At 41.5% G+C, this 14,042-nt stretch overlaps 1 protein-coding gene across 1 annotated transcript in view; it reads right to left on the reverse strand.

Annotated features, from left to right (window-relative positions):
* The window catches only part of samd11 (sterile alpha motif domain containing 11), a 64,592-nt gene that overhangs the window by 29,021 nt on the left and 21,529 nt on the right, over positions 1-14,042 (reverse strand). The window contains 1 exon segment of the mRNA XM_055049912.1: positions 6,541-6,650. Within this exon segment, the coding sequence (XP_054905887.1) occupies positions 6,541-6,650 (110 nt within the window).

Below are 14,042 nucleotides of genomic sequence, written 5' to 3' on the forward strand. Positions count from 1 at the left end.
TTGTCTGGATGATATTGATTGGGAACCTAAGCTGCTATAAGCTGTCTCTCATCCTGTTGGCGCATGCAAAATGTTTTTAATGTTGGCTTAAGCATGAAAAAATAGAGTCCATTTTGTTGAACATTGGAAGGAAAAGGTGAAAATTTCTTGGTATGTCACCGATTTGAAGATGAGTAAATCTTCGTCATTGCAGACAGAGTGTCAGTCTAGCGCAGCATGAAATTAATCCCGATAAGTCGGTGTGGGGTATATTTTCATAGCACTTCCGCAAACCACTTTGCGCTGCCATCTGCGTTAGATATTCATTGCGTTTCTATGTTCTGCTGGAAACTTGGAATTTGGACAAAAGGTGAATGTATGTCTAACTTAATAAAGACAAATATTTACGCTTCACAGTCTCTTTTGAAACAGAAGTCAAAGACATAAAATATTAGGTAAATGATGTTAAAAGGCAGTAGCACAGCAGCACAGCTTGTCACATTGCAGGATTACAAATTTTCAAAAAACAATCCCTGACATTTTTTGCTGAGCTTATATCAACCTGTAATTTTCTGCTGCTTCACAGCTACACAACATAATGTGTTTGTGGTGTTATTGTAGTTTTCTGTTTTCTTTTAGAATATAAATACCAATAAAAATGTTAAGTTGGTGAGAACACCAACTTAAAATGTTAAGTTGGTGTTAAGTTGGTTAACACCAATATGGGCCTAATCAACGGAGGGAGGTTTGAATAATCAACAAAAAAGGGGGAAGAGGAAAAGACTTAGCTGGTAATTTCTAACGTGCAAGACCACGTATTCACTCACTTAATGCATGTGTCAACCCTTTTATCTGTGATCTACTTTCATGATCTCTCAAGTTTTTTTTTTTTTTTTTTTACATTTTCAAACAATGTACTGCTTTTGTGTTCACAAACAGAGAAAAAAAATAAATTGCTGATGGTCTCCATCTATCGTATTAGTCTCCATTAGTTAAACCTCTTCTTCCAAGCAGGCACACACTCACATCCACATCCAGAGCCTCTCATGATCAAACACACAAAAGTCGAGGCGTCTCTTGAGCCGACCTCACTCAAGACGGCGCGTCTCCTGAGCAAGCGCCCGAGGGCCAGAGATTTGAGGGCGGAAAGCTTTTAAAGCCAATTAAATGGGGCTTCTTAGAGCACCGGTGCTCCCTTTTAATGCCAAACCGAGAGCTATGCAAGCAACTATACAAACCATTTTACCCCCAATGACACTGCTTAGAGTTAAGTTTCCAACTCTGTGCCTTTTTCCAATTTCCTAAATTTTATGGGGGAATTACTGGTTGTAGAGTGAGGAGCTCTGTTTCAGCTTCAAACCTGTAATTTTCACTGTCAAAATACGCAAATTATTAAGTCCAAGACCATTATCTTACTGCTAATAACAGTCTAAATGGTAACTTTTCAGGGCATGTTTTAACTTTTGAGTCAGTGGGTTATTTGCATTCCTCTATATTCACTCGGTGAAGGACAGTTTGATCAGGAAAGGAGGAAAAGGCGTTTTAACTTTCATGTGACAGAGCAAATCTAAGGGCAAAAGGAGCAATTCACCCTCCTTTTTTCCCTGTTTCCTCCTCTCCTTCAAACGTCAGTCGCCCTCCTTTCTTCTCTTTGTCCCATAGAGCTTGTTGACAGTGCAGACAGCCAGACTCCTTAATTCCTCTCTTACTCTGTTAATCTGTCATCTTTATCAGGCCGGGGAGGAGGGAGAGCAGGAGAGTGGACCGCGAGGAGCCGGGGAGCAGCGGGGCGGGGTGTGACAGGTGGGGACGTGGGGTGGGCCGCAGCCACAGCCCCCCGATCAATCTCCACATTACAGCTGACAGAATGGTGCTAATAACTTATTGATCCCCCTCCGTGCGCCGGGGCCTCCGCCGGCCCTGAAAGCCCTGCCATTGATTGGCTTACGGGCCGATGCAGCTGGGAGAGGGAGCGGCGGGAGAGCAGGGGAGGGAGGCGATGGAGGCGCCTCTGATCATGCTGAGAGGAGGATGCGCTGCCACCAACATGTGCAAGTCAAACAGCAAAAGGCACTTTTTTTCATGCTCAAATTCAATGCTTTCCCAGACTCAAATTTCAAGCGAGGGAGAGTGAGTGAGGATGTGAGTGATAGATGGATGGACAGATAGACAAACATTTGCTTGGTCAGCAAATGTTTGAATTCTGATAATAATTACACTTCACAGCCTGATGAAGCCACTTGAAGCTCTTAGTGATGATGCAACAAACTTGAAGAATACACTATTTAAAACCAGGAAAACACATTATGCTTGGACATATTTCTGTTAGAATCATTCTGACTTCTGATTTCAGAAATCTGTCACCTGCAATTTTATTTTGACAGAGCATGAGATTCTAATTATTTACATGATCAAATAACGTGCTTTATCTCCACACAATCCTAAATCAATATGCATCTTAAAGCTTTCGGATTAGTTTTTAATTTTAAGTTCTTTGTAGGTCGAAGATGAGGCACAATGCGATGTTTGTTGCTAAAATCACTCATGACTTTTGAGAAGATCACATTAACAGGTTTTTGTTGCTATGCTGCCATGAATCTGTTTGTGCTCTATTTGTTTTTGTTTATTACTTGTAGTATGTCTTTAAGCTGGTGTTCTCGGTGTAAATGGTCTTATTTGCATGCACTTAAATTGTAGATTATTTTACAGACTGATGGGTAACAATGGCACACTTTCTGGATGTTTTTTATGTTCTGGATGGTAATAAACTTGCTACTCAATTCAACATGTCCCTCAACCAACAGAAAGCATTTTCCTGCTCTTTTTAAGAGTTTAGTAAAAGTTATGTACGAGCGGAGATGTCTTTGTGATTCTTGCATGTTTTGCTGTATTTAAAGCGAGTACCGCTGTCAAATAACTTGATGCACTCTGGGTTTTTTCTCTTTATGTTTTGCAACCCTTTGCGAAAAAACTGTCTGATTAAAATTGTATTTTGCAGTTGGGATTGTTAAGAAAAACTAAACGGGGCACAAGTCAGAAAAAGACTGATTGGTGGATCCTTAATTGCCACAAATTCAACTTCATCTGCACATGGTGAACATCAAACATACAACAAAGCGCTAATGAAACCAATATGGCGGATGCCCTGGTTCATCTTGTACCAAAAACTGGAACACATATCTATTTGCTTTGTGTTAAGTTCAGATGTTTTTCTTAGATTAAACAGAAGCTTTCAGGCATAAAAATTTTTTAAATAGACATTTTATGAAACTATTATCAATATATTGCTTTCAGGTGAATTTATATGTTTATATCGGAACAGTTAAAACATCCTATACAAATACACCTGCTTTTGCCTACTTTTAAAAACTTGCATCATTTTGACATGTTTGCCTTGAAAACATGCTAAACGACAAAAATAACTAAATATCTGATCATAGTTTATCGATTTCATTCTTAGTTTAATCGTAACAGCATTTTTCTGTCCCTTTTATTCATGGCCGCTGCATACATACTTACATAAAACTCATAAACCTCACTCGTCATTACAGTGACACAAAGTTTTTAAAGCATCTTGAACCAAGAATGTGGCAGAAATTATTTAGCTCTTCTAAATGAAGAATTAATTTCACAACTTTGTATTTATATCATCTTTAGATAAATCATCTGTAAGTAATGGGCTTTTTAATATAGCAGTGCACTAACACCTCTGTTAAGCAGTTTAATCTTTATAACCCCGTTTCCTGTGTGTTTTAGTAAGATCAGGTTAAACATCCCCGCTGATCCTAGCATGTCTGCTTTGATGAAAAAGTTCCTTTCTATGCTGCACAAACAATAACTTGCCAGGAGGACTTTCAAAGCAATCCCACTTACAATTAAGTAAGTCTGTGATGAACACGGCAAGCTGGAGATTCACACGCGAGCTAACACCTAAAAACTGTGCAGGGAAAGGTGCGCATGCACTAACACACACACACACAAAAATGTGCCTCAAACCGCTGCTGCAAACCCCATCCACACACACACGCACACGCACACACACACACACACGCACGCACAAGCACACACACCAACAGGCTGTAACTACATCTGGGAGCCTGATCGTGCAGAGTGAGGGGGAGAGAGCGAATGGCGGCCCGAAAACACCTTATCTGCCTGTTTGAGTCTCTGGTCTGACCGCAGAGCCACAGTTTACAGTCTCCACAGGCAGCCAGACTCTCAACGTCGGCGCCCTGCTCCCTCCACCGCCTCCCCTCCCTCTCTCCGCTCCTCCACCTCTTTCCGACTTCTGTCTGAATAGCCAGTGGCTGTGGAGGCAGAGAGCGGAGGATGGAGCATGGAAGAGAAGGAGGGAGGCAGCCCTCCTGTCTGTCCCTCAGATTTAATTAATGGCCCACTCCGGCTCAGAGACAACCCAGCAAGCCTGCTTCCCTTTGCTCCTGACCTCTGACACACATGCGCACACGCACACACTGAACCTTTCTCCACCATTGTTACAGCTCTCCCTCCTCACGAACCACCGCCTCACTCATCAGCTTTCTTTTTCTCTTGATTTCCAAACGTTTCTTCCATCGGTATCCTCTCTCACTGTTGCGGAGTTTTAACCTGTTCTTCACAGTGCGAACACTTCAGGTAGAGAATGTCACAGACTGGGACAGACTGGGTGCACACAATTTGATAGCAGGAAGCTGGTTTTAATATCTCATCTTTCGCTTGTACTTCTCACACATCTCGCCCATCTGTGTTTGGCTGCAGCTTGTGTTGACGGTGCGTAGGCATGTCTTTATGGCTACATGTTGGTCGTGTTTTAGAAAAATTTGCGTCTAATTTCACTGGCAGACAGAATTAAAGCCAGCGGCTGATCGGATTGGACTTGTTTACAGACACAAATCGAGCTGCTCAGCCTGCCTGTTAAATCTCCCTTTAATGCTCAAACAGGCAGATTTTAGGGTCTTGTCATAGGGCGTGCTGCACTAACACCGTCCTCACATTTACCTCAACCTACTTTTTTCCTCCTTCATTAGAAAAAACAAAAAATCTGTTTCAGGGTTTAAAAATCTCCATTAGCTGATTAGGACAGATTTTTGGGAGGGGGGGAGAAATCTGTCCCAAACGGGGGTCTAAGTCTCTGCTTAAGCTGGTTGTGGCACAGTCTGATAGCCTCCTCCTTCTAACAGCTCCACCTGATATCACAGGCACCGTATGGTCAATTAATCCGGCAGACAGAGGAGGAGAGCGCGCAGGGAGAGGTGTCAGCTCGGGGTGATTACGCCACTTGCTGAGCCTCTAGCTCGTGGGGTCAAGATGGAGAGGGTCGAACTACGGATAGACTTAAAGGAAATGTATTGGCTCCATCATGGCATCAGAATTGATTGGCTGATCTAAAGTTTGTTGGAATAGATAATTACATGTTTTTTTGTTTTTTTTTAATGTTGCCAGACTGGTTCAATTTAAGAGGTTTATTGAATCTACAGGCCTGACAGGGAGCGGGCCAGGTTGTGGCCACTGAAATGAACCCCGTTTTTCTAAAAAGTAACTACTGTTTTCAGAGTTAATTCATAGTTTGCCAATGGGGATTATTACTTTTTCACACAGGTACAGGTTGGTTGGGATGACATTTCTGCTCTTCGATATTGAAATATATAGTGTTGTAAAAACATCGGGCACATTAAATGTTTATAGATGTAACTTTGAAACAATATTTACAAATAATAAATAATTTTTACATACAAATAGTAAAAATTATTTTAGTAATTGGTTATTCCATTAATTGTTATGACAATTAATGAGACTTTAAAAAACGGCACATTCTGCAGATGTTTTGTTAAACCACTTAATAATTTTATATCACATTAGAAATCCATTAAAAAAGATGCAGCTAAATGACATTTTTTAAAAAGAAAAACCATTCCTCCAAGTATGTTGTTATTTTTTTCAGCAGATTGCCTCTTTTTGAGTCTGTTAACGATCAATCATTACTAAATCAGTTGACGAATGTTTTAATAATCGATTCATCGCGATTGATCCAATTAATCATTTCAGCCCTACATACAAAACACAATCCTTACCAGTGAGTTTTGTAACTCTAGTCAAAATGCGACAGTGACCGCCGACACGGTGGTGAGCTCCGTTCGAGGAACAATGACCAATGAATAACCTCAAACTGTAATTAAATACAGTCTGTGTCCTATGAGTAAGCTGTAAGAAAGGCTATTAGCCTAATACATGCACACCATGGTTCCTGGGCTCACATGAAACCAGATTAAAAGCAAAAAAAAGCTATTTATTCAGAAGTCATTTAAAACAGGGGGTTTAACATGAAATCCTGGGGCGCGGCAGAGAATCTGGGAAGAACATTAGGCGATCAACTTAAGAGCGACCTTTAGGAAGGAGTAATAAGCTTACCGTCAGTTCCCTCAGCTGAACAAATCAGCGTTAATTACAGAAAATGGAGCATGTACATGTGCAACAGGAGTTATGAAAGGTGGCGTGTATCATCAAGCTGAACGCGAAGGGAGAGAGGAAGGAGACAGGAGAGAAGGACGATTGTGGGTTTCCTACCTGTGTGTCGAGTACTGGTGCTGTGGTCAGAGGCTGACTGCTCCTCGGGCATACCGTGTTGTCTGGTGTGGTGCAGGTTGGAGATAATTGTAGAGAGGTCGCCGTCCCGACTGGAACAAACACACACAGGAAGGGACAGCGCACTGAGAAAGGAGCTACAAACTTAGCAAAACAAACCAAAAAAACATGCTCAAGAGAAATCCTCGACTCAGATAGAGCGGCGCTCAGCTAAACACAGACTCAGCTGCTACAGGTGGCCGTCGTGTCGGCCGCCTCTTAGCTCTGAGGTCTGTAATACACTCTGACAGACTACCGTATCCAGCACTTTCAGCTCTCATCCCTGCTCATCTTACTCACTAAGATGTATTAATGAACATATTCAAAACCCATAAGTAGTTTAGCAGCTTAAAACCTTAATATGGCTCTTTTTATACCGTAGTTACTGATGGCCGCTTCTCAGAAATATGGTAACTACATACTGTGAAAAGTTGTCTTAATATTAATATATCCCATCAAATGGCAGTGTCAAACCTATGGCCTTCACTGTTATATTTAGTAATTGATAATGTTTGGCACAAAAAAAACGACACAATCTTAGCTTAAGGTTATACCTCAACCTGAACATGAGGTTCCTCGGAACCAAAGGAGTCCGAAAGCACCATGTTGTGTCCTTCTTCACCAGAAGTAGGATTAGGAGAACGGTTTGCAGGTCAGACCTTCATTTGATTGAGATGTGTCCTTCCAAATTGTCTATTTGCCGTTTTTCTAAACTCCTCCTCACACAACTGTGACATGGAGGCGTTTCGTTTGCAGTCTGATTGCCATCCTGATTGCATTAAAATGAAATAATCACAGGAAATAGATGCTTAGCATTTGAGGGGCGTATGGCAGCACCAGAATATGAATTGTGTTGTGGCAAACAATCTCTATGGAAGCTGAATGAACCCGGGTTTAAGGTTTCAAATATAATTTACTGACATGGTCAGTGCCATTAACAACTGTTCAACCCTTCAAACCTTTTCACATATTTCATGATACAACTACAAACTTAAATTTGTTCCATGTGGTTTTATGTGATAGACCAAAACCACAATATTGCATCATTCTAAATAAAATTAATTAATGTCAAAGGAAATAATTTGTAAAGTTTTCACAAGATTTTTAAATATGCATTATTCCTGTGTGTTCACCCTCTTTTACTCTGACACCCAAAATGAAACAAGATGTTTTTAAAAGTCATCATCTGCATGTAATTTTTTCATCCCGTTAGAAATGCAATTTAATTGGCGATACCAGGCTAAACTTGAAAATTGATGTTTACCAGGGGTCCATGATTTCAGCCAAGACTTTCCTTTTTGAAACTATTAATCAAACCTGCAGTGAAAATATCAATTATCCCAAGTTTCCTGAAAACTGTCTAGCTTTATCTGTGAGTTTTAGCATCTCAGCTACTAAAGATGGTGTTACTATCTATTGTTAGTGGCATTTGGAGCCCATCCACGGGGCAAAGTACATTATTAACACATAACATTTGAACGATCCTACCAAATATCCCGTCTGAGAAGTCAATTACAATACACTGGTAATGTTTTGCACACTTATGACCGTGATTCAATAAATATTGTGCAGCTCTAATGTTCTCAAGTGATCTCCAAGGTGGTGCTACAAAGTATTGACTCTGGGGGACACAAAAATATTTGAAAACAAGACATTATTTTCCTTCCACTTAACAACTGCACGACTGTGTTGATCTGTCTCTAAAGATTCAGACAAAACCTTGACGTTTATGGTTTTAAGAAGATCAAATCAGGAACATTTCAATGGGTATCAATGCTTTTGCAAGCCAATGTGCTCCTACATGTTAGACTGCAATGTCACATTTTGTTGTTTCAGTTAATAAACGTTGCGCTGAATTTAAACTTCGCATATCAGCAGCATCCACTGATTCAAAACAAAAATTTAATTTCACTTGAATGGTCTCCTCACCGAAATCCTCTTTGAAGTAGATTTTGGTACGACACGGTAAGCACAGTTTAACGGGGAAGAAGCGGTGAATGGTTCTTAGCTGCCACCACCGTGACGAGGCCACACTGTTTGCGGCTGCTGGGTTTGGGTTTTTTACAGTCCCATGATTACAGGTTCCTGCTGTAATGTCAGGCTTTTGGTCGCCAGGCTGTTTTCCACACACTAACAGTAAAGCTGAAGGGTAGTACTGAGGGCGTCACGCTGGCCTCACCAGTCACCTCTCAGTCACAGAAAGCCGGTGACTCAGAAAACAGCCCCAGACAAAACAGCCCCCTTCGGTTGCTAGGCAGGAAGACGCTTGATTGGACTTTGACTTCAGACTTTTTCGACTAATTACAGACTTCATTTTTAGGGTGTAGCTTGCTAAAATTGGTAGCTATCTGTGTCTGAGAGCCCCGTGATTTTCTTCAAACGGAGAACGAGAAACAAAGAAGGTTTGTTAAAACTCGTACAACAAGGGAGTCCAGCAACAAAACACAACCTCCACAAACACTACGATGCACCAGCCTAAGACACTGCAGCCAAGTCAATCAGTCAGTTAGCTGCTTTATAACACCACCCTCTGTCCATCATTTAAAGTGATCATGGTAATACCATCCTGAACTTCTCAGAGAGGTGACAAGGTTATTATCCCATGGCGAAGTGGCTCCTCTAAGCCATGAACGCCAAGGACATTGTTAGTTAGGTAATTAGTGCACTTCTCTTGAGCTGTCCCGCCTCAGCTTGGGCTAATGAGGGCTTAGCCCTATCCCCACCCACCACTGCCTTCCCTCCACCATTCCTGTGGGTGGTGACAAGGTCATACTCAACTCATGGAAGATGGAGAGGGGGCTGGGGATGCGGTTTAAAACCCAGCCACCTGAGTCAGCACTCCCTAAGGAGCTTCTGAGGCCACGGTAAACTGGGAAGGACGGGGGCGGCGGAGAGGATAGACGGGGTTATGTGGAGGCTATTGGACCCGGTGGCTAAGTAGGACATGAGCCGCCTCCTTATCACCTAGGCGCATGCCGTAGACAATCATCTCATCCTCCGCTCATCCCTAAACTGGTCAATACGGGCCCTTCAGCGGTGCACACAGAGCAGACCCGGTGACCCCAGAGACAGAGGGACGAACTCAAAAATCTGTCCTGGATTTAACTGGTGTTCAACATCACTGATCATAGCAAAACCCAGGATGATTCGATCTGTCATCCTAATACCTTTGAAATCTGTGCTGGTATATAACAGACTGATTTATATATCCCCCCCACAGGGGGTAGAGTACATCTTGAATAGATTGCTAGTACGACACAGGGAAACACAGAGCTAAATTCACCCATAAGGGCAATTAAAAGCCCTTTGGTGCTGAACTTGCATGGTTTTGAACTGTGAAAGGAAGCTGGAGTACCCAGAGACAACAACCATGCACTTAGAGAACAGTCCACCTAAACATCAGGCCTTGGTGATGTAAGACAACAGTGCTAACACCATGCCACACCAAGCTCCAGTTAATAAAAGGTAAAGTCTGAACACTGACTTTGTGGTCAAAGTATGTATTAAGTGCTACATTTACATATAAGTGCATTAAAAAAGCAAATATTTTTAATACTCTTTAATGAAGATAATGCAACAAAAATGTGGCAAAAAAAAAATCAAAACAAAATCTTTTTCATAAATTTTTGAATTGTTTGCAAATCTCTCCCATTAAAATGCATCAAATGAATCAACTACTTTCTTGGAGTTTAATGTCCGCAAACTCAGTAGAAACTGAAAAAAATGTCAGTACAACTGGACAGACATTTTAGAGGACGTGGAAATGACACTCTTAAAAATGAACTCTTTGTCTCTGCCTCTGGAAAGTCCAATAGGGACAACATTGCTGATTCCACCATCAGTACACTTTATGACCATTATATCTTTGAAAATGCTGCAAGGAAAAATTCAGTTTCATTTTGGATTGATGACAAATTTATCAAAACAAAACTGGCACTACATCCACATCGAAAGCTGTCCCTTGGAATATTTGATGAGCTCGGATTATTTTTCTAAGCGTCAAGTAATGAGAACTTTGCTTCATTTTTCTGCTTCACCAACTCCTCAGCCATTTTCCTGCTTTCAGATCACATCAATATTTTTGGCTGATGTTACATCCTGCTTCGCTTGTCTGTTTTATCTTTGTTTTCACACTTGATCATTTTTGGTCAATAATCAACTTGACTTTTGTGGAAAACATATCTAACGTTCATAAAGTTCTTCGATTTTACAAATGCAATTCATCCTGTTTTCTTAACAAGTGAGACCGGTCGCATTATGGACATTAAAGCAGTGAGCGAAAACAGAGAATTGGGGAGAAAACAGGGCAACATTAAAGCAAATTCTTTTTCTTATAAATGGATGTGCTTCCCTCAGCGTGTACTTCCCTAAAGTACACGCTGCAATTTAAACCAGCCCAAGCAACATAAAAAGCCTCTTCCACTCACATTAGGAGTCAGCTCAGTATAAATGCACAGTAGTGCCCCACTGTGGCATTGGCACATGAAGCTGAGGCAGCAGAGCTGGAGGTCACAGTGTGAGCTGGCAGAAGCTGGCAGCCCGGCACCCTGACGCCATGTCTCACACCAACGCTGGGAAGGCGCTGACAGTCAGACAGCAGGGATGTGAGGGTGTGCGAGGAGAAAGGGAAGCGAAGGAGACAGAGAAGCGGGGTTGTGAGTGCTGCATAACATCTGGTGCTTACAGACAACAGCCGGAGTGTGCAGGCTGCTCCAACCGGTGCAGGTGGCCCAGCAGCAACACTCGAATATAGCCAGACGAGATGCGATATTCACCAAGCAGAGCACAGACAGGCTAACTTCTTAGCTGAAACACAACAAAGTGTCTAAAGCGGGACGCATTCTGTTTCTTTTCGGTGGCTTCATTCATTTAATTCTTTTTGATAGTTCGGCTGGTTCCTGTTAGTGAATTTGTTCGCACGGAGTCACGCTCCTCTCCATTGAATCAAGCAGGATTCAACTGTGAGCAGACACGGTAATGAATAAATACAGAAATAGATACATAAATAAGTAAGAGTAGCCTAGCTAGACTTCTCCCAGTTGTTCCTCAGCTGTACAGCCTGACATGAGATCGATAAAGCAGCCAAGAGCGGGAAAAAAAAGAAAAAATACATTGAAACGAAATATACCGCAATGCTGCCTTGCTGCACTGCACGGACTTGTCTGAAGTTCCTCACACTCTGATTTCTGGAGTGATATATATTTTACAAGCTGCCTTTTTAATATGTTTTTAATAATATTGAGAGATATTCATGTTTCAAGCAACATTTGATCCTTCATGCTTCCTCAAAACTCCAGCTTTCCCTGATTTAGTATAATGTTAAGAGGATATTTTAAATAATAACTTGTTTACTTCACAGCTAGAGAAGATAAACTTTCAGGCTGCAGTGACAATGCAAACATTATTTTTCAGTAAAAATATAAAAAATTATACAGTTCTTTGCTGAAATGATGAATGTTTAGCTGTTAGCCGACACCCGATAAGCAGCTAAGATCTGTTGACTGAGTTTCCATGGCAAACGCATGCAAACAAGGCCAACACGTTTCAAAGTGGAAAGCTCAGCTAAAAAGCTATAAAAGCTCCGAGCTCTCTAATTAGCGCTTCAGGGGCAGAGCCATTTCCAGTAATATCACGCTGTTCGTGACCTCTGACTGGCATAAGGTAATGACACGGCTGTTCGATAAATCTGGAGGACAAAATGTCAAACCCGTCACGCACAGAAAGTACACTATCCATTCATTTCTCTTAATTTTCTTTTCTTTTAGAGGAGTAGGAGTCCATGAAAAGATCTGATTTTGTGCAGAGAAGCTACGATGTTCTCAGAAGTGACACCTCCCTCCTTCTGCCCTGCGGAGGTCCTGACAAAGTATTCACACAGCCTGACCCGTTTCGAACTTTGTCTCATTACAACCTCAACTGAGTTTATTGTGAATGTGATTGTCTTGAAGGACAATCTCACACAGCCTAAATGTTTTATTTCCAATCAAAATCTGAAAAGAGCGCCATACATTTATACTGAGCTCAAAGGGTTGATGTTTTGTAGAACCATGTTTCACAAAAAAAAAGCTGCAAGGGCTGCAAGTCATAGAGCATCTCTGAACATCAATATCTGAATCTTGCCAGACTCAAAAATTTGGCAAGATTTGGTTGGAAATCTGGACTTTGACTGGACCACGCAAATGCATGAGCATGCTTTGATCTAAACCATTCACTGAGGCTCCTGCTCTATGTTTACCATTATTTTCAGGTGGAAAGTGATTCTCTATCCCAGTCTGAAGTGTTTTGCAACCTCAAACTGATCCCCAAATAGACTCTGACCATATTTCCTGTTTCTGTCCAGAAAAAAAAAAAAGCATGATACTGCTACCACCATGGATCTCTTAGTTTTTGGTCTTTTTTGGTACATATTGTGGCAAGTTGGAAACAAAACTTCATAAGGCTTTCTTCTTGCCACCCTTCCATAAAAGTCAGATTGGTAAATAGCACAAGTAGTAGTTGGTAGATTCCCTGATCTATGATAGAGAGACATTATTGGGATGCAACATAGTGGTCTCTCACATGAAACCCCAATGAAACTCCCAGAGTTTCTGGTTGTAATTTAACAAAATTACAACCAGAATTTTCTTGATTTTTTTTATTTAATTATCTGGTGGTTTCTATCGCTGAAGATGATGAAACAAATTTATTCAAGAACAAGTGAACCAAATCTAAAAAATAAAAAAAGAAATTGATAAAATCTGTAAAAAATCTGTGAAAGGAGGACAGACTGGCAGAACCTTTTTCAAAACACATTTCTGACTGATCTAAATGCCTCTTTATGCTAATTAACCAGAAAAGTCAACACTGCAAGTTAGCGCTCACGCTAACTTTATTAAAAACAGGAGCAGAGGGAGAGCGCTGGAGCAGCACAAAATATCCGTTTCTCAGATAGGAGCAGAAAATTGCCATGACATATTTGATGTATGTATTAGAATACAGTAATAGTAGACAAGTTGTTACAGCTGAGTGGGTGTGACAGACCTCCCGTCAGCCCCGATGATGTGAGGGAGAGACAGCACAGATACACTGACACATGTACACAGAGGCCCTGTATTTTTCACATCCATTGACCAAATCCAATTTGTTAAGACCCTTCCACGACTCACTTACGAAGCTGCGGTCAATGGAAATCACATTTTCATGATTGGACATCCCATTATCCTGTTTGTCCAGACCCACGTCGGCGGGATAAAGCCTGGCCCAGACAGATGCCAACGACAGACCGGAGCTGCGGCTCCAGCGTGTCCGCCGCCTTTCAAAAGGGTAAAAACCTGATATATTAGTCATAAGTGTTCTTTAAATTCATTATCATCTTAACACGCCAGCGGCCCAAGTGTCAGGGGGAGGGGAGGCTCTCTTAAACGAGGTTAGTGGATCCATTTAAAGCTTCACAGTAGCTGTGCTGT

The sequence above is a fragment of the Poeciliopsis prolifica genome, unplaced genomic scaffold (genome assembly GCF_027474105.1).
Source record: "Poeciliopsis prolifica strain line A6 unplaced genomic scaffold, Auburn_PproV2 SCAFFOLD029, whole genome shotgun sequence".
In the NCBI taxonomy this organism is placed as follows: domain Eukaryota; kingdom Metazoa; phylum Chordata; class Actinopteri; order Cyprinodontiformes; family Poeciliidae; genus Poeciliopsis; species Poeciliopsis prolifica.